This window comes from Gorilla gorilla, chromosome 13, assembly GCF_029281585.2.
Source record: "Gorilla gorilla gorilla isolate KB3781 chromosome 13, NHGRI_mGorGor1-v2.1_pri, whole genome shotgun sequence".
In the NCBI taxonomy this organism is placed as follows: Eukaryota; Metazoa; Chordata; class Mammalia; order Primates; family Hominidae; genus Gorilla; species Gorilla gorilla.
The window spans coordinates 121,695,528-121,723,361 of NC_073237.2; the positions used below are offsets into that span (position 1 = coordinate 121,695,528).

A 27,834-nucleotide genomic window follows, 5' to 3' on the forward strand; every position below is an offset into this window, starting at 1 on the left:
GACTTACTAGTATTTCAGGATGTTGCATATACTCTTAAATGTTCTGTATTCCTTTACTCACACTCACACATACCTTTATGAAGCAGGAGACAATGGAAATAGGTATTAAAAAGAAAATTCAAAGCCAAGATTGTGAAATGAGAATATGTCATTTTGCCTACTAGTACCAATTTATTTATTTATTTTTTTTTTTGGAGACAGAGTCTCGTTCGTTGCCCAGGCTGGAGTGCAGTGTCGCAATCTCGGCTTACTGCAAGCTCCGCCTCCCGGGTTCACGCCATTCTCCTGCCTCAGCCTCCTGCATAGTTGGGACTACAGGCACCTGCCACCACGCCTGGCTAATTTTTTGTATTTTTAGTAGAGACGGGGTTTCACCGTGTTAGCTAGGATGGTCTCGATCTCCTGAGCTCGTGATCTGCCCGCCTCAGCCTCCCAAAGTGCTGGGATTACAGGCGTGAGCCACCGCACCCGGCCCCAGATTTTTTTTATTTAAAGACAATAGTTCAAATTTACTGACATTTAAAAAGAAACCTAAAATATAATAACTTCATATTTTAATCTGACTTTTCCAAAAAAATGACATGTAATGTATGTTCATTGTACAAAATAGAGAAATAGAATCACCTATAATCTCAAAATTTTGTTGATAGCAGTTGACGTTTTAGATTATTCACAGCAAAATTAGGTTTGTCCTGTTTTGTAACCTTTTGTAATTTAATAATATGGCATTAACATTTCCCTTTGTAATTTAACATTCTTAAATAACATGGTTTTTATGGCTGTTTTCCTTAACTCACATGGGCATATCATAATTTTTTTCAACTTTCTTCTGTGATTAAATCTATAGATTTCTTCCACTTTTCGGACATAATAACTTCTGGGCTGGGCGAAGTGGCTCATGCCTGTAATCCCAGCACTTTGGGATGCCGAGGCAGGCGGATTCACTGAGCTCAGGAGTTCGAGACCAGCCTGGGCAACACGGTGAAACCCCATCTCTACTAAAATACAACAAATTAGCTGGGTGTGGCAGCGTGTGCCTGTAGTCCCAGCTACTCGGGAGACTCAGGCAGGAGAATTGCTTGAACCCGGGAGGTGGAGGTTGCAGTGAGCCAAGATGGTGCCACTGCACTCCAGCTTGGACGATAGAGTGAGACTCTCTCTAAAAAAAAAAAAAAAAAGAAAAGAAAAAGAAGCTCTATAACAAGCAACTTTAGATTAATTATTATTATTTTTTTTTGAGATGGAGTCTCACTTTTGTTGCCCAGGCTGGAGTGCAATGGTGCGATCTCAACTCACTGCAACCTTTGCCTCCCGGGTTCAAGCAATTCCCCTGCCTCAGCCTTCTAAGTAGCTGAGATTACAGGCATGTGCCACCAGGCCGGCTAATTTTTATATTTTTTGTTTTGTTTTGTTGTGTTGTGTTGTGTTTTGTTTTTTGAGATGGAGTCTCGCTCTGTTGCCCAGGCTGGAGTGCAGTGGCGCGATCTCGGCCCACTGCAAGCTCTGCCTCCTGGGTTCACACCATTCTCCTGCCTCAGCCTCCTGAGTAGCTGGTACTACAGGTGCCCGCCACCACGCCTGGCTAAATTATATTTTTAGTAGAGACTGGGTTTCACCATGTTAGCCAGGATGGTCTCGATCGCCTGACCTCATGATCCACCCACCTTAGCCTCCCAAAGTGCTGGGATTACAGGCATGAGGTATTGCACCCAGCAGATTAATTTGTTATTAGCACCTTAGGATAAATTCCTAGAAGCAGAATTTCTCAAAGGGCATGTGTTTTTTTAAGGTCTAAAAAGTATTAAAAACACTTTAATCAGTTGTTTGTCTTTTATCAAGGCATGAAAAATTGTGTGGTGGCTCATGACTGTTTAAAAAAGATTGCTCACGCTATAAACATTTCTCTAGGTCCTTCAAATCGCTCCAATTCAGTGTCCTCCCTAGACCTAGAAGGAGAGTCTGTGTCAGAACTTGGAGCAGGACCTTCTGGCAGTAATGGAGTTGAAGCTCTACAGCTGTTAGAACATGAGCAAGGTAAAGTGAAGTTGAACACAGTTGCCTAAGTAGCAAAGAATTTACCTGATTGCAAGATGAACAGTGTGTTTTCATTAAGTTGGCTTGGTTCAGTAAGAGATTAAATCACCATTAAACTTAACATTTATTCATCATTCCTTCAGTTCTTCAAAATGTATTTAGTTGGTAAGTGGATTGTTTAGGCTTAATAAATTAATATAAATTACTTGAAATTCAGTAATATTTGATATTTTAATTCTGTAATATTTTAGGGATACAATGTAAATACTCAAGGCTCAAGGAACTTAGAATAGGGAAAGAATAGTACACAATTGATTTAAAGTATCATAAAAGTATTTGGCAGTTCTGAGTGAGAGATACATATGGTTGAAAGTATAGGGAAAGCTGCTGGGCCCGGTGGCTCACACCTGTAATCCCAGCACTTTGGGTGGCTGAGGCGGGTGGATCACCTGAGGTCGGGAGTTCAAGACCAGCCTGACCAACATGGAGAAACCCCATCTCTACTGAAAATACAAAATTAGCCAGGGTGGTGGCGCATGCCTGTAATCCCAGCTACTCGGGAGGCTGAGGCAGGAGAATCGCTTGAACCCAGGAGGCGGAGGTTGCGGTGAGCCAAGATCATGCCATTGCACAACAGGCTGGGCAAAAAGAGCAAAACTCCGTCTCAAAAAAAAGAAAGAATAGGGAAAGTTTATTGGAAGAAAATATTAGCCTTAAGGGCTGGCTGGCATTGCCTTGGCAGAAGTTGGAGATAGGTCATTCTAGGTGAAGGACAAGCATAAGCAAGTCAAAGAGGTGGGAAGCCATAGTACTTTTTCAGGTATCAGGGAAATAGGGTGAGGTAAGGATTAAAAAGTAGGTGGATCCCTGTTGTGGAAAGAAGGATATCAGTATTTTAGTAGTAAGCTGGAAGCCACTGAAGGCTTTTGGTTCAGTGAAGATGAGGATGTGAGGTGCCTTAGGAAGATTAAGTTGAAAGAGTTTTTTGGATTTGTTCATTTAAGATGATGCCCTTGGCCAGGTACAGTGGCTCGCGCCTGTGATCCCAGCACTTTGGGAGGCTGAGGCAGGTAGATCATTTGAGGTCAGGAATTTGAGACCAGTCTGGCCAACATAGTGAAACCCCATCTCTACTAAAAATACAAAAATTAGCCAGGTGAGGTGGTGAGCACCTGTAATCCCAGCTACTGAGAAGGCTGAGGCACGAGAATCGCTTGAACCTGGGAGGCAGGGGTTGCAGTGAGCTGAGATCGCACCACTGCACTCTAGCCTGGGCAACAGAGTGAGACTCTGATTGAAAAAAAAAAAGATGGGCCGGGTGCGGTGGCTCATGCCTGTAATCCCTAGCACTTTGGGAGGCCGAGACGGGCGGATCACGAGGTCAGGAGATTGAGACCATCCTGGCTGACACGGTGAAACCCTGTCTCTACTAAAAATACAAAAAATTAGCCGGGCATGGTGGCAGGTGCTTGTAGTCCCAGCTACTCGGGAGGCTGAGGCAGGAGAATGGCCTGAACCTGGGAGGCAGAGCTTACAGTGAGCAGAGATCACGCCACTGCACTCCAGCCTGGGCGACAGAGCGAGACTCCATCTCAAAAAAAAAAAAAGATGATGCCCTCAACTAGGTTTGACACAGTGATTTTAGCATGCATAAGAATTACCTGGTTAGCTTTTTAAAAATTCCATTTCCCAAGTCTTACTTCTAAAAAAGAAGTCCGTTTTTAGAAAGAAAAAGAGTATTGTCATTGGAAAGTGTGTGGCTTGGAAAAAGTAATGCTGTATTTTACTGGATTTGTTTATCAGTGTATTAATTAGGATTAAGTTTGTTGCAAGCAGCAGAGAAAACTCAAGTAATAAAGTAGTACCTCCTTATCCATGGTTTCACCTTACATGGCTTCAGTTACCCATGGGCAAACTTGGTGCAAAAATATTAAATGGAAAATTCCAGAAATAATTCATAAGCTTTAAATTCCGTGCCATTCTGAATAATGTGATGAAATCTCACACAGTCTCACTCTATCACATCCGGGACATGAATCATTCCTTAGTTCAGTGTATCCACATATATACTACCTGCCTAATAGTCACTGCTTATCAGATGAAAACAGCATGGAACATATAGGATTTGGTACAATCCGAAGCTTCAGTTATCCACTGGAGGCCGTTGTATAAGTGGAGGAGGAACTTTCATATGAGCTTATGAAAGAAGTTGAACAAATGTCACCTCTTCAGCAAGCTTCCTGGGAGATTCTGAGATAGGTGGTTGGCATATGCAAAATGCTAGATTAAGAAGTGAATTGATAGGCCGGGCACAGTGGCTCACGCCTGTAATCCCAGCACTTTGGGAGCCCGAGGCGGGCGGATCACCTGAGATTGGGAGTTCGAGACCAGCCTGACCAACATGGAGATAAAATTCTTTAAAGTTGATTAAAAAGTCATAGCTGTGCTACTATTTTAAAAGTGCCTAATTTTGTTTTTGATAGCTACAACACAGGATAACCTTGATGATAAGCTAAGGAAGTTTGAAATTCGTGACATGATGGGATTAACAGATGATAGGGACATATCAGAAACAGTGAGTGAGACCTGGAGTACAGACGTCTTGGGAAGTGACTTTGACCCTAATATTGATGAAGATCGCTTGCAAGAAATTGCAGGTAACTGCCATTTAATGTCTGTGAAATATCACGGTTTAGTTATTCAAATCCACCAACCTTTCATGGGAGGGAGCACCAGTGCCCTGACAAACACACTGTGTGTTAGCACCATCTGGGAAACTGTTATAACTGTATGGAACAAGGCATTTGGGTACTTTTTTCTTTACTTAAATATAACTAGTGTTTTTCCTTTCTACATTTAATCCCACCCCTTACCCATCCTCCTCCCCGCTGCCCAAAAAAAAAAAAAAAAAAGAAAGAAAAACCAGTGTTTTGAATTAGCTTCTGGTCAAGTGTTGTTTGCAGGGCATAGTATAAGTTCTTAGTCTGTCTCTAATTAGTATATTCTCTGTTTGAAGCCAAACACCTAACCTTAAGATGAAAATTCTTATAGATTATAGCCATAAAATCTTTCACAACAATATGATACTGCTGTTCTCTAAAAAAATGAATTCACTTCTGGAAGAGTTAATTCAGTTCCTAAGGGTAACCAGATTTTTCTTTTTCTTCTTCTTAAATTTTTATTTATTTTCAAATAGAGACAGGATTTCGCTTTGTTGCTCAGGCTGGTCTTGAACTAATGAGCTCAAGTGATCCTCCTGCCTTTTTTTTTTTTTTAATGTGAAGTTTATTCAGGTGCTATGTACATACACTAAAATTCGCTCCTTTTTGGATACTGTTTTATGAGTTCTGAAAGATATATAGTCTTGTAACCCTCATCTTCATTTTGTTTTTAAATCATGGAAAATTTATTGATATGTTTATTTATTTTTCTTCAACTTTTATTTTAGGTTCGGGGGTACATGTGCAGATTTGTTACATGGGAAATTGTTAGAGCAAATTGTATGTTGCTGGGGTTTGGTGTACAGATGATTTTGTCACCCAGGTAGTGAGCATAGTAACCAATAGGTTTTTTTGTTTGTTTGTTTGTTTGTTTGTTTTAATATAAGATGGAGTCTTACTCTGTCGCCCAGGCTGGAGTTGCAGTGGTGCGATCTCAGCTCACTGCAACCTCTGCCTCCCTGGTTTAAGTGATTCTCCTGCCTCAGCCTCCCGAGTAGCTGGGACTGCAGGTGCCTACCACCACACCCAGATAATTTTTGTATTTTTAGTAGAGACGGGGTTTCACCATATTGGCCAGGCTGGTCTCGAATTCCTGACCTCAAGTGATCCATTCGCCTCGGCCTCCCAAAGTGCTGGGATTACAGTCATGAGCCATTGCTCCCGGCCTAAATCATGGAACATTTTAAACAAATACAAGAGATGGTGGTATGATGAACCCAGTGTACCCATCACTCAGCTTCAGGAGTTAGACCCACATGGCCAGCTTTGTTTCATCTGTTCTCCTATCCACTACCCTCTTCTCTCCCCTCATTATGTTTAGGCAAGTTCCAGACATTATTTTATTTGTAATTATTTTATGATATATCTTTGAAAGGTAACTTTTATTAGTAACTTTTTTTCTAATTTTTTTTCATGCCCTGAAGTAGAATTATTCTTTTATTAGGTTTAATCCAAAGTAGTGAAGCCTTTTGAACTTGAGTGTTTTTAACACAGACGTATAATAATGTTTAATACTTTCGATTTGTATTTTTAAGTAGTGTAAATAGATTTCTTAATTGGTTTTGCATTACTTTGTCCCAGATGCCAAAGTGGTATTGTTCTTGGCAGTTAGCTGTATTTGCGCAATAAGCTGTATTTGCAGTTGAGTGAGTGCTATGAAGATGTGTATTTTCCTGTGAATGTATCTTATTGCCCTGAATAGTGACTAATATGCTGGAAGAAAAAATATTTGGCCAGCATAACATTCTGTGGTTAAACTCTCAGTGTTTTTAATCCTTGTAGGGCTATAAATTTTAGAACGATATTAAAGACCCCTGTAAAATTTGCTGAAAAATCAAAGCTAAAGCTGTTGAAATTACTTGACTTAATGATGTGTGTTTTCTCTATGGAGAGTCAAAGGTGAACTGGAGGAAACTGGTGAAAAGGGTATTGTGCCATTGTGACCAAAGTAGGAACTTGTGTTTTTAGTGGTGTGCTTGATTGAAGTTATTCTTACCTTGGCCTCTTTCTTGTAGGTAGAGAGGAGTTTGGTGTTTTTTTTTTTGAGACAAAGTCCCAAAATGACACGGCCATTTTTATTTTTGAGACAGGGTCTCACTCACATTGACCAGGTTGGAGGGCAATGGCATGACCTCGGCTCACTGCAATCTCTCCACCCCCTGCAACCTCTGCCTCCCGGGTTCTTGTGCCTCAGCTTCCCAAGTAGCTGAGACTACCGGTGCACGCCACCATACCTGGCTAATTTTTGTATTTTTAGTAGAGACGGGGTTTCACCATGTTGGCCAGGCTGGTGTTGAACTCCTGGCCTCAAGTGATCTGCCTGCCTCAGCCTCCCAAAGTGCTGGGATTACAGGTGTGAGCCACCACACCCAGCCAAGAGACTTTGTTAGCTTGTGTTTGGCTTTTCTCCACTATCACTGCACTTTCCTCCAGGATCTTTGTTAACCCTTTGCTTCCCACTGGTTATACAGGTGCTGCAGCAGAGAACATGTTAGGCAGTTTGCTGTGCCTCCCAGGTTCAGGGTCAGTGCTTCTTGACCCCTGCACTGGTTCTACCATATCAGAGACAACAAGCGAAGCTTGGAGTGTAGAGGTATTGCCAAGTGACTCAGGTTAGTATGCTATCATTGTTTGCTTTTTCATTTACACAGAAGTTTTAATTAAATGCAAGGTATCCCAACTTCTGTATTATGTATATTTTGTCAAATACACTTTTTTTTTTTTTTTAATGGAGATGGGGTCTTGCTCTTTCACCCAGGCTGGAGTGCTGTGGCGCGATCCCAACTTACTGCAACCTCCGCCTCCTGGGTTCAAGCAATCTTCTCGCCTCAGCCTCCTGAGTAGCTGGAATTACAGACATGCCCCACCATGCCGGGTAATTTTTGTATTTTTAGAGAAACGGGGTTTCACCATGTTGGCCAGGCTGGTCTTGAACTCCTGACCTCAGGTGATCTGCCCACCTCGGCCTCCTGAAGTGCTGGAATTACAGGCATAAGCCATCATGCCCAGCCAGTTATACATTTGACAAAGATGAGGTGATCACATTGCTAAGAATGTCAGATGGAAAATTAGTTTAGGGCATTTTCTGTCCATTAAGGGAAAATGCTCTGTTAGATAGCATAGACTGTGATGGCAGGTGCTTTCAGACTCTGTGTTGAGTTATTTTGAAAGCAATTTTCTGTGATTATCAGAGTCCGTGTGAGTCATTGAATTTAGTATCTCCCACAAACTCATGACAGGATAAGAGTAGCAGCACAGTTCAAACTGAGTGCTTGCTTGGTAAACACGTTTAGATTTATCACAGGGGAGAACTTGACTCTCTAAAACATGTTTAATGTGTTTTTGAAATACGTTGAAATTGAGATTCTGTAATCCTGAGGATTTTTTTTTGTGCAGGTTATTATAAATGTATATAAAATGTTTTGTACTTCGTTTTTTCATATGCATTGCATTTTTTTCTGATTATGAAGACACATCTTTGCCTTCAACTAAATGTCAACTACCAGAATGTAAATATAAGTAACTATGTATCTGCATTACGTTCTGTTGATTTACTTGGTTCAAGAATTATTAAGTGATCCTGATATGTGTTTTATAATTTTTTTTTTTTTTGAGATGGAGTCTCACTTCTGTCATCCAGGCTGGAGTGCAGTGGTGCGATCATGGCTCAATGCAATCTCTGCCTCCCGGGTTCAAGTGATTCTTTTGCCTCAGCCTCCCAAGTAGTTGGGATTACAGGCACCTGCCACCACGCCCAGCTAGTTTTTGTATTTTTAGTAGAGATGGGATTTCACCGTGTTGGGCATGCTGGTCTCGAACTCCTGACCTCAGGTGATCTGCTGGCCTCGACCTCCCAAAGTGCTGGGATTACAGGTGTGAGCTACCACGGCTGGCCTGTTTTATAATGTTAAAGCATTCAGATATGCTAGCCTTGTTTGAAGACCAGTTGGGGACAATAGGATTAGCTCACCAGCTGTTGAGTATTCATAGGAGTTACTTTTTAGGAAGTGGTTGATTTAATACCAGGCTATTCCATACTCTCTTGTCCAGTTCACATGTTAATCAATAGCATACTCTGTGACATTAGTGATCTAGAACCACGTTTTCATCTGTGCACAGTGAACTGGCTTATATTGGGATGAAAATCACAACTTTGACTTAACACTTAATCTAACTAGCTTTAACTAGTCCAGACTTACACATGTATTTGCACTGATTTTATTCATGCCCTGGTAGCTTTGTTTATCTGGGTCACAAAAGCTGAAATTGTGGTGTGCTAAGAGAATCACAAATGTAACATACCTCTTATCTTCTATTTAGAGGCCCCAGACCTAAAGCAGGAGGAGCGTCTACAAGAACTGGAGAGCTGTTCTGGACTGGGTAGCACATCTGATGATACGGATGTCAGGGAGGTCAGTTCCCGCCCCAGCACACCAGGCCTCAGTGTTGTGTCCGGTATGTCTGTCTTGTTTTAAGGAGTAGGGATTTGAAGGTGTTCACCCCCTACCCCCTCCTATTTATAAAGTTGATACAAAGAGATAGGTTATATTTAAGAGCTGAGTAATTTCCAGAAAACAAACTTATTTCCATTGCACCTGAAATCTTTGAGAACTTAATGTGTGGCTTTATGGAGCCTGTTGAAGTAATTGGCAAACAGTCTCTCTACAACTGTTTCTGTTCTTAGTAGCCTGTCCTACTTTAGAATTGTATGATTCTGATTATGTTGTGTAAAGCAAGGTAAGTATATTTAAGCAGTAGTACCATAAAGGATATAATACTAAACTGACATGTATAGAACTGGGACACAAAATTCGAGAATGTTTCAGTTTCTCCAAATTTCATATGCTTTTTGTGTGGATATTTTATTCTTCTTCCTGTTTATTTTTTACTATTGTTTTTTAAAGGCATAAGTGCAACCTCTGAGGATATTCCCAATAAGATTGAAGACCTGAGATCTGAGTGCAGCTCTGATTTTGGGGGTAAAGATTCTGTCACTAGTCCAGACATGGATGAAATAACTCACGGTAAGAGCGGGAAATGAGGATGACTTAAAAAATGACCACATCCGTGGTTGAAACTGGCACTGTGACACATTGCTGGTGACAGCATCTGTTGGTATAGCACTTTGGGACATACTTTGTCAATATCTATTTAAGGTCTTAAATGTTCACATTCTAAATTTAGTCAGGTTAGTTCCACTTCTAGGTGTCAGTCATAATGAAAAAATTCCATGTATAGAGAAAGTCCTTAGCACAAAGATGTTCTTTGTAACGTTTTGTATTGGCAGAAAACTAGAAATAACTTAAAAAATTGAAAAGTGGAATGGCTAAATAGTTTTGATGTAACTGCTTATTGGAATTTATGTAGCTATTTTAAAATGCATTAAGGAATATGAAATGACTTAGAGAAAAAACTAGAACATACTACATGGAATTTATTTTGTAGAACTTTACACACAAAATAATAAAACTTCTGTTTTTTTTTTTTTTTTTTTTTGAGACGGAGTCTTGTGCTGTCACCCAGGCTGGAGTGCTGTGGCACGATCTTGGCTCACTGCACTTCCGCCTCCTGGGTCTGCTGGGTTCAAGCCATTCTCCTGCCTCAGCCTCCTCAGTAGCTGGGATTACAGGCACCCACCACCACGCCCAGCTAATTTTTGTATTTTTAGTAGATACGGGGGTTTCATCACATTGGCCAGGCTGGTCTCAAACTCCTGACCTCGTGATCCACCTGCCTCGGTGCTGGGAGTACAGGTGTGAGCCAGCACCCGGCCAGTAAAACATTTTTTAAAAACCTATGCAAGAAGTAAGTACTGGAAATACCAAAATGCTAGCAGTGGTTTTATATATTGGGTGGTAGGTTTTGAGGTACCTTTTGTCTTTTTTTTTTTTTTTTTTTTTTTTTGAGACAGAGTTTTGCTCTTGTTGCCCAGGCTGGAGTGCAATGGCGCAATCTGGGCTCACCACAACCTCTGTCTCCCAGGTTCAAATGATTTTCCTGCCTCAGCCTCCCAAGTAGCTGGGATTACAGGCATGAGCCACCACACCCGGCTGATTTTGTATTTTTAGTAGAGACAGGGTTTCTCCATGTTGGTCAGGCTGGTCTGGAACCCCCAACCTCAGGTGATCTGCCTGCCTCGGCCTCCCAAAGTGCTGGGATTACAGGCATGAGCCACCACGCTCTGCGAGGTACTTTTTCTATTTTTACAATTTTTTTTGTTCTAAACCAGGGTTTTTTAACCTTAACACCATTGACATTTTGGGCTGGGAAATTATTTGTTGTGGGGGCCTGTCCTGTGCATTTTAGGAGGTTTAAGCATCTCTGGCCCCTACCAGTAGCATATGCCCTTCACCCCCTGGGGTTGTGACAACCAAAAATGTCTCTAGACATTGCCAAATGCTCTCTTGGGGGGCAAAATAGCCACCAATCAAGAACCACTGTTCTAAACCAGCAGTCTCAAAGCATGGTCTCCATGGACCACTGAGGTCCTAAGACCCTTTGAGGGAGGAGTGTAGATGAAGTCACAACTGTTTTCATAAAAATCAAAGTTAACTGTCCATTTTCACTGTGTCGACATTTGTACTTACGGTGCATAGGCAAAGTGGATAAAATTTGCTGGGGCCCTAGCAGGATGCAAGGGCACCACACTGTATTCTTCACTCACAGTTTAAAAAAAAAAAAAAAAGTTTTACTTAGGAATGTCTTTGATGAAGGAATAAAAATTACTTAATCACATCTCAACCCTTGAGTATACACCTTTTTAATATTCTGTGTGAAGAAATAGGAAGCACCCATATTGCATTTTCACTGCATTCTGAGATATGATGAGATGTCTCAAGAAGCACTTACGTGATTATTTGAGTTGTTAGTTGAACTAGCCAATGTTTCCCATTATTTTTATTTGGTTTTTCATGAAATATTTTTACTTGAAAGAATGACAGATAAACTGTATTTCTTATGAATACGTAGTTGGGTATTTGGCAGACATCTCAAAAATTAACAAAGTGCGGCCAGGTGCGTTGGCTCACACCTGTGATCCCAGTACTTCGGGAGGCTGAGGCTTGAGGATTCCTTGAGCCCAGGAGTTCGACATCATCCTGGGCAACATGGTGAGACCTCGTCTCTACAAAAATAAAAAAATAAGAAAATTAGCCAGGTGTGGTGGCGCATGCCTGTGGTCCCATCTTTAAAAAAAAAAAAAAATTAACAAAATGATCCTGTTACTTAGAGAAGCAACTAATAGAGTGGAGTTTGTTGCCAGTGATGAAATTCAAACTTTTGGACAAAAATTAGAATTTTGGAAACGTGTGTCTACCTGCGTGAGTTTGATAGCTTTCTGTTGTTTAAAGACTTTTCTGGTGAAATTGGTGGTGATATGAAAAATGTGAATTTAGCAGAGGACAAAAAGTTCATTGATTTGGTTTCAAATTCTACCTTGTAGCTATCCTTTAAAAAACTATACTTCTCAAGACGTGGTAGAGTATCAAAGAATAATATCCACAATTTTCTGAAAAGGCTACTAACATATTGTTCCTTTTCCAACTACATGTCCGTGTGAGGCCAGATTTTCTTTATATACTTCAGCCAAAACAACATTTTCAACACATTGAAGCAGAAGCAGACATGAGAATCCAGCTGTCTTCTAGTAAGCTGTACATTAAAGATACTTGCAAAAAATGTGTCATTCTCTTCATTTTTTATTTTGGAAAATAATAGTTATTTTTTATTTTTATTTCTTTAATGCTTTTTTGTGTTACCATTAAAATTTTTTCTTTTTTTAAAAAAAATGGGGCTGGGCGCGGTGGCTCACGCCTGTAATCCCAGCACTTTGGGAGGCCGAGGCAGGCGGATTATGAGGTCAGGAGATCGAGACCATCCTAGCCAACATGGTGAAACCCCATCTCTACTAAAAATACAAAAAATTAGCTGGGTGTGGTGGCGTGTGCCTGTAATGCCAGCTGCTCGGGAGGCTGAGGCAGGAGAATCGCTTGAACCCAGGAGGTGGAGGTTGCAGTGAGCTGAGATCACACCACTGTACTCCACCCTGGTGACAGAGTGAGACTCTGTCTCAAAAAAACAAAAAAAATGGACAGCCTCCCAAACCAGAGTAGGTTCAGAGAGACTCCCTTGTATTACCATTTAATGGGTATATTTAAATGAATTAATAAATATTTAAACTTCAGTTTTAATTTCTAATATAGAATATCAATAGATATAACCACCATAAAGAAAAGCTATTAGGGTCAGTAATTTTTTAAGTTGTAAAGATATCTTGGCCAGGCATGGTAGCTCATGCCTGTAATCCCAGCACTTTGAGAGGCAGAGGCAGGAGGAGTGCTTGAGCCTAGGAGTTCAAGACCAGCCTGGGCAACATGGTGAGACCCTGTCTCTACAAAAAATAACATAAAAATCAGCTGGGTGTGGTGTGCTCACAGCTATTTGGGAGGCTAAGGCAGGAGGATCACTCGAGCCCAAGAGATTGAGGCTGCAGTGAGCTATGTTTGCACCACTGCACTCCAGCCAGGGTGACAGAGCGAGACCTTGTCTCCAAAAAAAAAAAAAAAAAAGGCCTGAGACCAAAATTTGAGAACTGCTGTTTTAGTCCATCTTTTATAATGATCTAACTATAGAACAAAAGTAAAAATCAAAAGGCATAATAGTACTCTCATTCATTATCAAAAGATATAGCTTCAGACCAAAAAAATAAAAGCAACAAAAAATAGCTTCAGACTAAAAACATTTAGATTAATAATTTTTTTATGTTTGAAATTTCCATCGTCTGCATACTTATCTATTTTAAAGTTATTTGCTGAGAGCAGTGTTAGAACTTCAAGATTTACAGCCTTTTATTTGTACCCTGTCTGTACAGAGTATTGCCCCTATGTTTATAATTTATTTATTTTTCAATTTTTAGTTCTTGTAAATTTTTGTAAAGACCATGTCTCACCATCTTGCCCAGACTGGTCTTGAACTCCTGGGCTCAAGCGGTCCTCCCTCCTTGGCCTCCCAAAGCACTGGGATTAAAGGCATGAGCCCCTACACCTGGCCTGCCCCCTATATTTTCAGGTGAGGGGAAGGCGAGGCTCAGGGAAGCTGTGACATTCTCAAAACATTGATGGTTTAGGTCTTCCGGCTTTGTTCTCTTTGCATGAACCATACTAGCATTTGGCCATTAGAAGTAACAGGCATGTAGATGCCAGACCACTTAAATGTAAAGAAAATCTGTGTATGAAGATACTCATAAAAACAGAAAATGAATTGGAAGTAATCATAATTTAATTTTTTTTTTCTGGTATGCCTCTCAAGTTCTAATGGATCAAAAAAGGAACCGTCAAAGAATACTTAAAACCCTTTAAACTGTGTTGAGACCGTCTGTCCTGCATCCTGGCTTGGTCTCACAGTTTCCCTCCTGTTTTAGGTGCCCACCAGCTGACCTCTCCTCCTTCTCAGTCAGAGTCTCTGCTGGCCATGTTTGATCCACTGTCTTCACATGAAGGTAAACCAGTGAAATGAACTTTTTCGCTTATGTCATAGACAGGAGGAGGAAACCAAATCCCCTTGTTAATGCCTTTGTTAGATATGTTGTGTCTCAGTTACAAAACTTTTTTTTTTCCTGTGTTGCAGGGGCTTCTGCTGTGGTAAGGCCAAAGGTTCACTATGCTAGGCCATCGCATCCACCACCAGATCCCCCAATCCTGGAAGGAGCTGTGGGAGGAAATGAGGCCAGATTGCCAAACTTTGGTTCCCATGTTTTAACTCCAGCTGAAATGGAGGCATTCAAGCAAAGGCATTCTTACCCTGAGAGACTAGTTCGAAGCAGGAGCTCTGATATAGTATCTTCTGTCCGGAGACCGATGAGTGACCCCAGCTGGAACCGGCGTCCAGGAAATGAAGAGCGAGAACTCCCTCCAGCTGCAGCCATTGGTGCTACTTCTTTGGTGGCTGCACCTCATTCATCATCTTCATCCCCGAGTAAGGACTCCTCAAGAGGAGAGGTATGGGACATAGGCCATGAAAAAGAATTATGTTCTGCCTGCCTAGTTCTCTTGATACCTGAAATTAACATGGAATATATAAATCTAGGATTACAGATAGAGAGTAGTCATGATTAAAGATGATTTGTCAATCTATGGGCCCACAACCATAACCGCAGGAAACCTGTACAACTTTGGTTTTGTAGTGATACTATCTTGCATTTTTATGACACTTTTAGTTTCTCCAAGCAATTTTGTATCTGATTTTATTTAAACCTTACAATATCTTTCTGAGATGTTAGATGAGTTGTTTTTTGTTTTTTGAGATGGAGTCACACTCTGTTGCCCAGGCTAGAGTACAGTGGCGCAATGTTGGCTTACTGCTACCTCCGCCTCCCAGATTCAAGCGATTCCTCTGCTTCAGCCTCCTGAGTAGGTGGGACTACAGGCATGCGCCACCACACCCGGCTAATTTTTTGCATTTTAGTAGAGACGGGGTTTCACCATGTTGGCCAGGATGGTTTTGATCTCCTGACCTTGTGATCCGCCTGCCTTGGCCTCCCAGAGTTGCTGGGATTACAGGCATGAGCCACCGCACCTGGCCCCGTGAGTATTTTTTATTTTAAACAATTATAAAGTTACACACAAACTGGAAGTACAATAAAAGAGCACTCCCTCCCCATTTGCGAGCAAGTTGCCAACCTGATGCTCCAGTACCCCTAAACACTTCAGTGTAAGTTTCCTACAAACAAGCAGATTCTCCTACACCTCATGGTACAGCCATCAGCTTCAGCAGATGAACATTGATACATTACTACCAGTTACATGAATGGGACACCCCATTCATGTGTCCCAGTTGTCCCTGTAACATTTTTTATAGTAAAAAGATTCTATTCAGAATCACAGACTGCTTTTAGTTGTCATGCCTTTTTAGTCTCCTTCAGTCTAGAGCAGTTCCTCAGTTTTTTCTTGACTCATATGACCTGGACACTCTTGAAATTTACAGGCCATTTGTTTTCTCGAATGTTCCTCAGGTTAGGTTTGTTTGATGTTTTCTTGTGATTAGACTGAGGTTATTCATCTTTGGCAGGAATATCACTGAAATGACACTTTTTTTCATTGCACTTTGTCAGGTAGCACAGTTTTAATTTGTCCCATTTCTACAGTGTTCATTTGGATAATTTGAGGAAATGTTGTCTTCCAGGCTTTGCCACTGTAAAGTTACTCTTTTCCCTTTATAATTAGTATTTAGGGGGAGAGGGTACTTTAAAAATATGTAACTATCCTGTTCTCCATCAAATTTTTAACTTACCTACTTATTATATCTGTGGTCTCATGGTTTTCTGTCTTTTAAAAAAATTTGTGTGTGTGTGTGTGTGTGTATATATATTTTTTTGTTGTTGTTGTGGTTTGTTTGTTTGTTTTACATAGGGTCTTGTTTTATCACCCATGCTGGAGTGCAGTGGTGCCAACACTGCTCATTGCAGCCTTAACCTCCCAGGCTCAGGCAATCGTTCCGCTTCGGCCTCCCAAGTAGTTGGGAGTATAGGCATGCACCACATGCCTGGCTAATTTTTTCGTTTGTTTGTTTTTGTAGAGATGGGGACGCACTGTGTTGCCCAGGTGCTTATCTTGAACTCTTGGGCTCAAACAGTCCTCCCACCCAGCCTCCCAAGTGTTGGGATTACAGGCATGAGCCACCCACAGTGCCTGGCCCAGTTTTCTGTCTTGGTTAGGGTTTGTCACTATTACTTATTTTGAAGCCCAGTTGTCCCTAATTGGGCCAGTGAGAGCCCCTTCAGGCTGGCTCCTGAGTTCTTTTGATGCACTGCTACTATTCTTTGAGCATATCTTTACTTTCTGGCAAAAGATGTTATAGGCAGATACTGTACTTTGTCCTAGTTAGCTCTTTCTCCAAGTACCCTTATTTCTTTTAATGAAAAATGCTTTTTTGGAAATTGAGATCTGGATACAGTGTTTATTTGCTGTAGGAGTGTTGCTGCTCCCAGGACTACTCAGTGAATAGAGCTAGGGAGTGTGTGTGTTACACACACATTTACCTGTGTATTTCATTTATCTACCTTTCTCCATAAATAAGACCATGAACTTACACTGACACATTCAATTCTAGTCCAAACACAAGAGTTTGTTTCGTCTTTCTTCCTTTCCAAATTTGTAACTCATTTCTCCAACAGTGAGAAATCTACTTTCACTATTCTTCATGTGCATATTTATTCCATCAGTTCTCCTGTATGTATTCAATTTCTCATCCCCACTGTTAAATTAACTCTTCCCTGGCACAGATGCCCTCATCTCTCTGCTAGGGTTCTGATAATTCTTTATCCCAGGTATGTAGATGAAAATGGAAGTTAAGTGATTTGTCCATGGTCACATGATAGGCTATTAAAGGAATTACAGTCCCTGTCCTTTGGCCTGTTTTTTGTTTGTTTGTTTGTTTTTGAGATGGAGTCTCACTCTGTCGCCCAGGCTGGAGTGCAGTGGTGCGATCTCGGGTCACCGCAACCTCCGCCTCCCAGGTTCAAGTGATTCTCCTGCCTCAGCCTCCCAAGTTGCTGGGATTATAGGCGAGCACCACCACGCCCGGCTAATTTTTGTATTTTTAGTAGAGACGAGGTTTCACCATGATGGCCAGGCTGTTCTTGAGCTCCTGACTTCAGGTGATCCACCCACCTTGGCCTTCCAAAGTGCTGGGATTACAGGCGTGAGCCACTGCACCCAGCTCCTTTGGCATGTGTTAATGATAACTTAATATAATTGGTGATCAAAACATGAACTTTAAAGTTGCTTAGGTCTAGGTTTGAGTCCTCAACTGTGCCACATATAGGCTGTGTAACTTTGAGGAAGAGGGGGAGGTAAACTTTCTTTAGTCTCATATTTTTTATCGATAAAAAAGGCCGAATATAGGACCTATCTCTGAGGTTACTGTAAAGATTAAATGAGATGATACATATCCTTACTATGCTCAGCATTTGGCACATAGTACACACTTGGTTTTATTATTATTAATACTACTGCTACCATCTCTACTGCCCTTCTGGAGTTTATTTGTACTGCATTTACTTTTTTCATAAGTATTTATTGAGTGCCTAGTCTATACCAGGCTCTGTATTAAGGCTTCAGTTTATTAACAGTAATGAGATAGTGCCTACCCTCAAGCAGATGACAGTGGTGCTGAAAAGGTAAACTACCGTGCTCCCAAAGTCACCTACGTGGCAATAAGAGTTGTGCCTTAAGGCAAACAAGACTGACTTTCTTATTTCACAAACTTACTTAAATCCTTTTTAGCCTGAGCAACATAGTAAGACCCTGTCTCTACAAAATAAAAATAAAAAATTAGCTGGGCATGGTGGTGTGTACACCTGTGGTCCTAGCTACATGGGAGGCTGATATGGGGAGGATCGCTTGAGCCAGGGAAGTCGAGGCTGCAGTGAGCTGTGATTGTGCTACTGCACTCCAGCCTGGGCAACATAATGAGATCCTATCTCAAAACAAAACAAAAACAAACAAAAAGAAATCCTTTTCTTAGTAATTTATCCTGCTATCCAACTCCAAATAAAGCCTCCAACTTTTTCTACAGACTGAAGAACGCAAAGATAGCGATGATGAGAAATCAGACAGGAACAGACCTTGGTGGAGAAAACGTTTTGTTTCAGCCATGCCTAAAGGTAATTTTATAAAATATTAGAACGCTGTATTAGCAATAAGAAGCAAAGCCCCAGAATCTCTTTCAGAGAGCCAACGTCTCAACTCCTCTGTAAGACTTGCTGGGCTTAAGTTTCTAGCTACTTTGGGGATGTAGAAAGTGGTTCCACTCAGATGAATGCTAAGGCAGAGCTTTAGAAATGTTCTTGTTCTTTGCAGGAAGTGATAGTGGTTTCATAAATGGAAGTCATGCCTGTCACTATTGTTTAAATATCATATACCATTGAAGTTAAACATATAGAGGACTTCTGACATATATATTGCTATTAATTATTGCAGGAAAATGGGACGTTACTGGTAATTAAACATTGAAAACTCATCCTTTACATTCCTGGAATAAGTTGAAGCTTTTTATGTCTATGTTCATTGAGAATGTTTATACTGTAAATATCAGTGAGTGTTTATTTTGGAAGGTAGCTGTATAAAATTGTTTACTTTTTTGGTGAACAGCCTGGCATCATTTGAGTTGGCAAAAGCATCTCTTCCTGAAAGAAGAGATCATCCAGGAGTAAAGCTAGAAACTTCTTCCAAAGGCCTCTTCTCAGCACGGTGGCACTCAGGAACTCTGGGGAGAGCTGCTTTCACGCCATACTCAAGCGCTTGATGAGGAGGAGAGAATGAAGCTAGGAGTTTTGAATGTGTTTTTGAGCAGAGGTTAAGAGTCAGTCAGTGGTTTTGATTTTAGTCCCAATGGATTCCTGTTGAATTATTCTTCCTATGACAGATGACTCCAAAGCAGGTTCTGAAAGCTCCTTTAAAAACCTTCATTACTATTTTAAGGACAATTATCAGTCAACACTTGGAATTTCTTAGCTTTTAAACTTTTCAGCCTCCTTTCACTTAGAAATGTTGGCACACCAGTTAACTTCCAAGTAGTGCAGTATGTTATATGTCACACTACTGACTTTATTTAATTTCCAGCTCCTATACCATTTAGAAAGAAAGAAAAACAAGAAAAAGACAAAGATGATCTGGGGCCTGACAGATTCTCAACACTCACAGGTTTGTAGACCCATGGACTTCCTGGCTCCTTCATTCCCAGAGCACATATTTCATAACACTTTTTCTTGGGTGCCATAAGCGTTGCCTTTCTAGAAGAGTGTGTCTGTGTGTACAGTGGGGAGTATGTTCTTCATAGCTCTGTGGTTTCCAGTTGGTGGCCACAGTAAACCTGTGTGCTCTTCCTGCAGACTGCCACCACCATCATCATCCTCATTATCATAACTCCGTTTATGATGAGGCCCCTGATCCTGAGCCTCTAGGCATACCCTACAACTCAACATCTAGTGGGATGATGACACACAGTGCCTTTTAGGAAAGTGTGGTGACAGTTTTGGTGCTGTGCATGCTGTATCTTTGGATCATTGATTGAATAGTTTTCTCTAACATTGATCGTAGAATTCTACATTTATTTTCATCTACAGTTTGTTCTTGATTATTCAGGATCACAGTGAAAATCTGTTTTACCTAATCGTTTCCTTTTTTGTGATAAAGTGTTTGTTCAAACAGTATCATAAATGCCAACCATTATAATGAAAGTTTTAAAAACTTTACTAATTTTTTACAGCTTGAACCATTTTAACATTGCCATCTGACCCAAGGAAAATACAGCTGGGGGTTGGGTTTTTACCTGATTAAGCGTTTGTATTTCTGCAGCTGCTTTTTGGCACATTATGAATGAGCACCCTAAAAGGACAGTTTGAGAGTAGTGTTAATGACCCAGTCTTGGGTTTGATAGCTGTGTATTGTTTCCAGTGGCTATTGTAGAGCATCTTGAGCAAGTTTGTTCAACCCACGGACCGCCGACCACAGGCAGCCCAAGACAGCAGGACAGCTTCGAATGCAGCCCAACACAAATTCATAAACTTAAAACAGTATGAGATTTATGCAGGAACCCTTTTTTTTTTTTTTTTTAAGCTCATCAGCTATCATTAGTGTTAGTGTATTTTATGTGTGGCCCAAGACAATTCTTCTTCTTCCAGTGTGGCCCAGGGAAGCTAAAAGATTGAACACCCCTGGTCTAGAGGAAAGTTCATTTCTCACCTCTTTTTTTTGATTTTGAATTGTTTTCCTACTAAGTTAAAGTGAAAATTTTTTTTCATTAAACAATTTTATTTAAAAATGGGATAGATAATAGGATAAGAACATCCTCATCAAAGAGTTCAGCATTACAGGTAGAATCCCATTTTAATGCCTATTATTCTAATGGTTGGTTCCATATATTTATATGTATTTCCATATCCTAGCGTATAAGTCCTTGCTTTATTTGAAATGGTGATTTCCCCAGAATAAAGGGTTTTGAACAGCAGGAGATGTGCTTACAGGCCACAGTTCCCTGCTGAGAGCAGCTAAGCCTGTCCTATTCAATCAGTAAATACTTGTTGACCATGTGACTCATGCCAGGCACTGTGCTAAGTGTTGTGGGTATTAAGTCAAATCACACATGACTCTTCAGGACCTTCCAGTCTGATTGGGAAGAGCTGGAAAGACATTGTCCTTTTGGCAAAGTATTTCTGTATCCTTACGACATGTTCCTAATGTTAGAAGAACACCAGCGTTTACAAAGTGAATTACTCTTAATGACATCTCATGTTTTTAAAATGTTGAATCAACAATTTTGAAGAAGTTATAAATTATTATTATGGTTTGTTTGTTTGAAGGAGTTATATTTTACTTATCCTCTTTAGGCAATATATTTTTCTTGGTTCTTGATACTGGAACTAGAAGCTAAGTAGAGTAGAGTAAGTCTTTTTCATAAAATAATTTATTTTCTTTGGCTGTGATTCAAGCAGGTTAGCTTCCTTACTGGTCCAGAAATTTCTACCCACTCCTTATTAATGACTCACTGAAAGTTTTCATTAAACCAATTTAAAAATGTTATAGGAGGAAATTTCCTAGCAGTCTGTTCATAATTCTGTGACCCTAACTACTGTTCTTTTCCTGTTATCTCCTAATCTTTTTCCATATTTGTACGTGGCTTTTTCTTGACTGAATTAGATTATGCATGTGACTTTGTATTCTTCTTTTACCAAGTTATTTTATAAAACCTCCCCCAATTTCTAGACATAGTTGGGTTTTATATCATTTTTATTAGCTATAAAATAATCTGTCATGGTTTTACTGAAGTGTAAACGTTCTCTTACTAATGGCTATTTAAATTGTTCCCAATTTTTTATTATGAAAATATTACAGATTTATATAAATTGCATTTTTTGTTTAATTATTCTCTGGGGGTAAAATTTTTAAGAACAGTGTTAATAGAAATAAAGATTATAAGCAACATTGTGGCTCTCACTGTGTTTGGCCATAATGTATTGTATTGTCCCTTTTTCAGACCTCTCAACAGCACTGAAAAGTAATAACCAACTGAGTGAGGTGGGGCATGCCTGTTATCCCAGCTCTTTTTGGGAGGCCAAAGTGAGAGGATTGCTGGAGGCCAAGAGTTTGAGGTTACATTAAGCTATGTGCCACTGCACTCCAGCCTGGGTGACAGAGCAAGACCTTGTTTCTATTAAAAAAAAAAAAAAAAGGCAGTAGCCAAAACGTACTTCCCCTTCAAAACAAGATTCTGTAATGATAAATGCTTCATCAGTTTACATTTGGAGACAGATCAGATTTTATTAAGAATCTCTTATGAATTCAAATACTGTTATAGCAAAAATACTAAATTACTTTGGGAATCCTGTCTATATACAGTTGTCCTTCAGCATACTCAGGGAATTGGTTCCAGGACTCTTGCCCCCCACCTCATACTCTAATCCGTGCATACTGGAGTCCTGCAGTTGGCCCTGTGGAAACTGTATGTGAAAAGTTGGCCTTCCCTATATGCTTGTTTCACAGCTCTCTGTGAAATGTAGTATTTTCTTTTTCTTTTCTCTCTCTCTCTTTTTTTTTTTTTCTTTTGAGACAGTGTCTTGCCCTGCTGCCCAGGATGGAGTGCAGTGGCGCGATCTCAGCTCACTGCAATCTCTCTCCTGGATTCAAGCGATTCTTCTGCCTCAGCCTCCCGAGTAGCTGGGATTATAGGCATGCGCCACCATGTCCAGCTAATTTTTGTATTTTTAGTAGAGTTGGGGTTTCGCCATGTTGGCCAGGCTGGTCTCGAACTCCTGACCGTGGGTGATCTGCCCGCATCGGCCTCCAAAGTGCTAGGATTACAGGCGTGAGCTACCGTGCCCAGCCTAATACAGTATCTTCAATCTGCATTTGATTGCAAAAAACTGTGTATAAATGGACCTGTGCAGTTCAAACCCATGTTGTTCAAGGGTCAACTGCAGTTTACTACAATTTCACGGAGACATGAAAACTGTGTGTTTGTTTCATGAAAACAAAAGAAGAGCCTATGAGCATGCTACTTAAGCTGTCTATGTCTTGATTTCGTCTTCTGTAAAATGAGGATGATAACAACATTTCTCTGTAAGGTTGTTTGATCAGTAATTGAGATAATCTCTGTAAGGTACTTAGCACAGTTCCTGGCATGTGGTAAGTGCTCAATAAATGTTAGCTGCTATTAGCTGCTGGAAACACACACATGAACACACGCACACAAAATACGTATATGTATATATACACATGTAAGTGTGTGTGTGTGTGTGTGTGTATATATATTATATATATATAATCTAGTGATTTTGATGTGTTTTTATAATTTTTAGAAAATGGGATTCTACCAGAATGTGAACATTTATGGTCACCTGCCTGGCCTAGGTCTAACCCAGGAGTTTGTGTTTCACTATGGAACTTTGTCCTGTAGATCTATAGCAATCCCTTGCTTTAACAACCCAGTCGACTACTATTTTAGATTCCAGGATAATATTTTTGATGTGCTGATTTTGACAGAGTAATGGTCCTGTCAGTAAACAGTGCTGCATTTGTGATTGTGATAAGTTTTTTCTCTATGCATCCCAGGTACAATTCCAGCACTCCCCAAGAATGTCTAGATTCTCTAGGAGTGCCTCTGACATCATTGCATGCACAAAAGTGCTCTATTCCAGCAGCAGAACTGTCATGGTGAAATCTAGTGAGATAGAATATGAATATTGTTAGTTTTCAATTGCGTGGAGAGAGATTCATAAGGGAAGAATGGAAAAGGACATTTGTTATTATTTAAAGGGGTTTAAGTCTAAATTTGAATAGTTTTTTTTTCCTCCTTCAGCATAGAGATGTCTGAATAAATGAAGTCTGCATGTAAAAATGCACTGTTGGAAGTTCTGTTAGCATGAATTGCTGATAACAGTGATTTGAGTGCAAACACTTTAGAAATCCGTCATCCATTCAGTCTGCCCTGAACTTTGACACTGTCATTCTGGTGATGATGAGAAGGTGGAGCTACTCTTCCCAATTTCCTGCTTTGGCAAGGCTCTCAGACGTAGAAATGGGATGAGTAGGCAGCTGCATGGTGCCTCTTAACATTGAGATATGTGCTCTTTTTAAGTCTTACCTCCTAATCCGCCTTTGGGATTATGCTACTGGTGTCATACTAACATCAGAGTTGGTACAAACCAAAGGGGCTAATTCTCTCACTCTCCTTTCCCTTGCAGATGATCCCAGCCCTAGACTCAGTGCACAAGCTCAGGTGGCTGAGGATATTCTGGACAAATACAGGAATGCCATTAAACGGACCAGCCCCAGTGATGGAGCAATGGCAAACTATGAAAGTACAGGTGATAATCATGACAGAGATTTGAGTAGTAAACTTTTATATCATAGTGATAAAGGTAATCTGAATTTAAATGGCCTTTAAAAGAAAGAATAGCTAAGGGAGTCAGTTTACTACCTCAAAAATTACAGACCGCCTAAACAAATGTTTAAATTGATGTCCTTCTCTGGATTCTCCCACTAGCCCTGGGTACCCCTGAATGTTCAGATGCCTTAGAGTTGTCCTCCTTTGCATCTGGGGTGACTGGCCCACAGGGAGTTGGGGCATATTTTAATGGGAGGAGGTTCTTTTTCAATGTCTACAGCTTTGTAATTTTATCCAGTTATGCACTCTCAATATAGCTGTGGGAGCAACTTGTCCCAATAGGGACAAGTTATCCATTGTCACCTGGTACTTATTTTAAAGGATTCTGTTTTCCTCATAATAGAATACTGAATAGCTTTCAGAAAAATGAGATATAGTCCCCAAGATAAATGAAGAAAAAAAGTGTATAAAAGTATAAATAGGGGCTGAGCACGGTGGCTCACACCTGTAATCCCAGCACTTTGGGGGGCCGAGGTGGGCAGATCAGTTGAGGCCAGGAGTTTGAGACCAGCCTGGCCAATGTGGCAAAACCCCATCTCTACCAAAAATGCAAAAAATTAGCTGCATGTGGTGGCAGATGCCTGTAATCCTCAGATGGCTGAGGCATAAGAATCGCTTGATCCCAGGAGGCAGAGGTTGCAGTGAGCTGAGATGACGCTTACTGCACTCCAGTCTGGGCAAAAGAGCAAGACCCTGTCTCAAAAAAAAAAAAAACATAAATAGTATACTGCATAAATATGTGTTTATGCTTATATGCACGTAGAGTATCTCCTGGAAGAATCTCCCAACAAACTGGTCACATGAGTTGGTTCTGAGGAAGACTCCTAGGAAGCCTCAGAGGGAGAGTGGGCAGAAAGGAGAACTTCCTGTATTTTTTTATTTTGAATAGTTTCCAAATAGCAGAAGAATTGAAAGAATAATACAATGAAGGTTCATCTACGCTCTATCTAGACTTATCAATTCTTGACATTTTGCCACATTCCACCACATATATAGAGTGTGTGTGTGTGTGTGTGTGTGTATATATATGTTTTTTTTTGTTTTCGTTTTTGTTTTTTTGTGAGACAGTCTCACTATGTCACCCAGGCTGGAGTGCAGTGGCACAATCATGGTTTACTGCTGCAGCCTCAACCTTCCCAGGCTAAGGTGATCCTCCCATCTCAGCTTCCTGAGTAGCTGGGACCACAGGCACATTCCACTGTGCCCAGCTAACTTTTGTATATTTTTGTAGAGATGGGGCTTCGCCGTGTTGCCCAGGCTGGTCTCTCCCTATATTTTTTCCAGAAGCATTTGAAATTCTTTCCGAAGAATAAGGATATTTTCATATATGAACACAATATATTTATTATATATATATATTTTTTTGTAGAGGTGAGGTCTCGCTATGTTGCCCAGGCTGGTCTTGAAATCCTGAGCTCAAGCGATCTTCCTGCCTCATGCCTGGCCAAACTTTTTATTCGTTTTGATTGTATACATGTATGTATTGTATTATATGTTCTTTTGTGTGTGTGGTTTTTTTCGAGATGGAGTCTTACTTTGTTGCCCAGGTTGGAGTACAGTGGCGCAATCTTGGCTCACTGCAACCTCCACCTCCTGAGTTTAAGCAACTCTCCTGCCTCGACCTCCTGAGTAGCTGGGATCACAGGTGTGTGCCACCACATGTGGCTGATTTTTGTATTTTTCATAGAGACAGGGTTTCACCATGTTTGTCAGGCTGGTCTTGAACTCCTGACTTCATGTGATCCACCCACCAAAGCCTCCCAAAGTGCTGGGATTACAGGTGTGAGGCACCGCACCCAGCCGTGTATTATATATTCTTGATTAAGACATAAAACCAACTTTGGAAACCACAGATCTGACTTTGTTGCATGTGTGATTTGGTCCCTTGACTCACTCTTGGTTGTAGCAGGAAGACCTCCAGTAGAGAGAATCAGGAGACCTTAACCCATACTCAACCTTGGCCATTGGCCAACCAAGGAATTTAGAGCAAGCCATTTTCTGACTGGGCAGGAGTCCATGTCTATAAAATGAGAGTATAAAATGATTTTTGAAGCCTCTTTTAGTTCTCTGGTTCAGTGATTCTAAGATGTTAACTTTATTAAGTTAATGTGGACTTTCATTATTTTGCATTAGTTCATTGTTTTGCATTAGTATTGGGATAAGAAGTAAAACCACTCTCTTCTCAGCAACTAGTCTCTTGATACATAATTGTTGCTATTGATAATTCAGTTAAGTATTTGAAGTTTATTTTTTCTTTTTTTTTCCAGAGAACTCTTATTGTTAGTCAATGGTAATTTATTCTTGAGTTGCTCTGAATACCTACTAGTGCCATAATATTCCAAATGAACCTGGTTATCCATTTCTTGGGGGTGGGTTTTGTTTAGAGGTTATGGGTGATGGTGAAAGTGCACATGATTCTCCCCGTGACGAAGCACTGCAGAACATCTCGGCTGATGATCTCCCAGACTCTGCAAGCCAAGCAGCCCACCCGCAGGATTCAGCTTTCTCTTACAGGTATTTCTTTTATAGGATTCGGGACTTTAGGGTTTGGACTTTTCAGCACCATTGCAGTCACGTCAAGTCAAGTGATGTGTTGAGTCAATAAATGTATAAAGCAGGGAGAGAAAAATGAAATGCTGTTTACTAAGAAGACTTTGTTTCAGTTGTAGATGTTATGTATCAAAGGTGTTAATTCAAGGATTTAAAAAACTTGCTGGGCGTGGTGTCTCACGCCTGTAATCCCAGCACTTTAGGAGGCCGAGACAGGTGGATCGCTGGAGCCCAGGAGTTGGAGACCAGCTTGGGCAACATAGCAAAATCCCATCTCTATAAAAAAGAAAAAGGAAAAAAAAAAAAAGAAGAAAGGGTTTCTTGTCAGGTAGTGAGCTTATTTTGTGGTATCATCAGCGTTTATAAAGAGATGTGCCAGAAGGCATTCCAAATCTGGGTGTTGGGGGCTTCTGACTTCCGTGGTCCCTCCCACTCTGCCATAATATGCTTTTCCGATTCTTATAGCACCCGTCATAGAACTCAGTGTATGAAAAAAGGTCAGAAAGGATTTGTTGTTTGATTCTGGTGCTTTAAAGAATGGTCCTTGCCCCAAGCACACCTGGCTCCTTGGGTAATTAGAAAGCCTGTTCTTTTAAGTGGAGTGTCAGTTAAGATCATCTTCTTTAAAATGTTTGAAACATTTGAGTCCTAAGGTAACATTAATTTATGTAGTAAATATTTGTAAAATGTGACCATATCTGTATAAAGAAATTAATGTATTTTCTACTCATTTTTCAGAGATGCAAAAAAGAAACTGAGGCTTGCTCTTTGCTCTGCGGACTCTGTTGCCTTCCCAGTGCTGACCCATTCAACAAGGAATGGTTTACCGGACCACACAGACCCAGAAGGTAAATTGCTGCAGGATCGTTTAATTTTTCCTATGTTTATGGGTTGCACCATATGAAGTTGCCAGTATTCAGCTGTTGAAGCTGTACAGCAATTCCATATGGTTCAACTTAATATGTTTATATTAGTATCACTTAAGGGCACTTTGATTACTGATGGTTTATTAAAGTAATTTCTAATTGGGAGTGGCAATACAGCTTAGTTCTAATGATACATGACAAAGCAGAATTGACATCCCAAATGC

At 40.5% G+C, this 27,834-nt stretch overlaps 1 protein-coding gene across 21 annotated transcripts in view; it reads left to right on the plus strand.

Moving 5' to 3' along the window:
* Positions 1–27,834, plus strand: part of GAPVD1 (GTPase activating protein and VPS9 domains 1) — a 109,597-nt gene that overhangs the window by 67,388 nt on the left and 14,375 nt on the right. For 7 of the 21 annotated variants that reach the window (XM_019034021.4, XM_055351911.2, XM_019034023.4 and 4 more), the window contains 12 exons: positions 1,909–2,034; positions 4,518–4,691; positions 7,226–7,366; positions 9,075–9,209; positions 9,659–9,778; positions 14,173–14,250; positions 14,379–14,749; positions 18,327–18,414; positions 19,373–19,453; positions 23,992–24,114; positions 26,579–26,708; positions 27,483–27,592. In XM_019034021.4, coding sequence (XP_018889566.1) covers positions 1,909–2,034; positions 4,518–4,691; positions 7,226–7,366; positions 9,075–9,209; positions 9,659–9,778; positions 14,173–14,250; positions 14,379–14,749; positions 18,327–18,414; positions 19,373–19,453; positions 23,992–24,114; positions 26,579–26,708; positions 27,483–27,592 — 1,677 coding nt within the window. Of the gene's footprint in view, positions 1–1,908; positions 2,035–4,517; positions 4,692–7,225; positions 7,367–9,074; positions 9,210–9,658; positions 9,779–12,318; positions 12,400–14,172; positions 14,251–14,378; positions 14,750–18,326; positions 18,415–19,372; positions 19,454–23,991; positions 24,115–26,578; positions 26,709–27,482; positions 27,593–27,834 lie in introns of all 21 variants that reach the window. The other 14 variants (XM_019034020.4, XM_055351906.2, XM_055351903.2 and 11 more) reach the window with 3 other exon arrangements.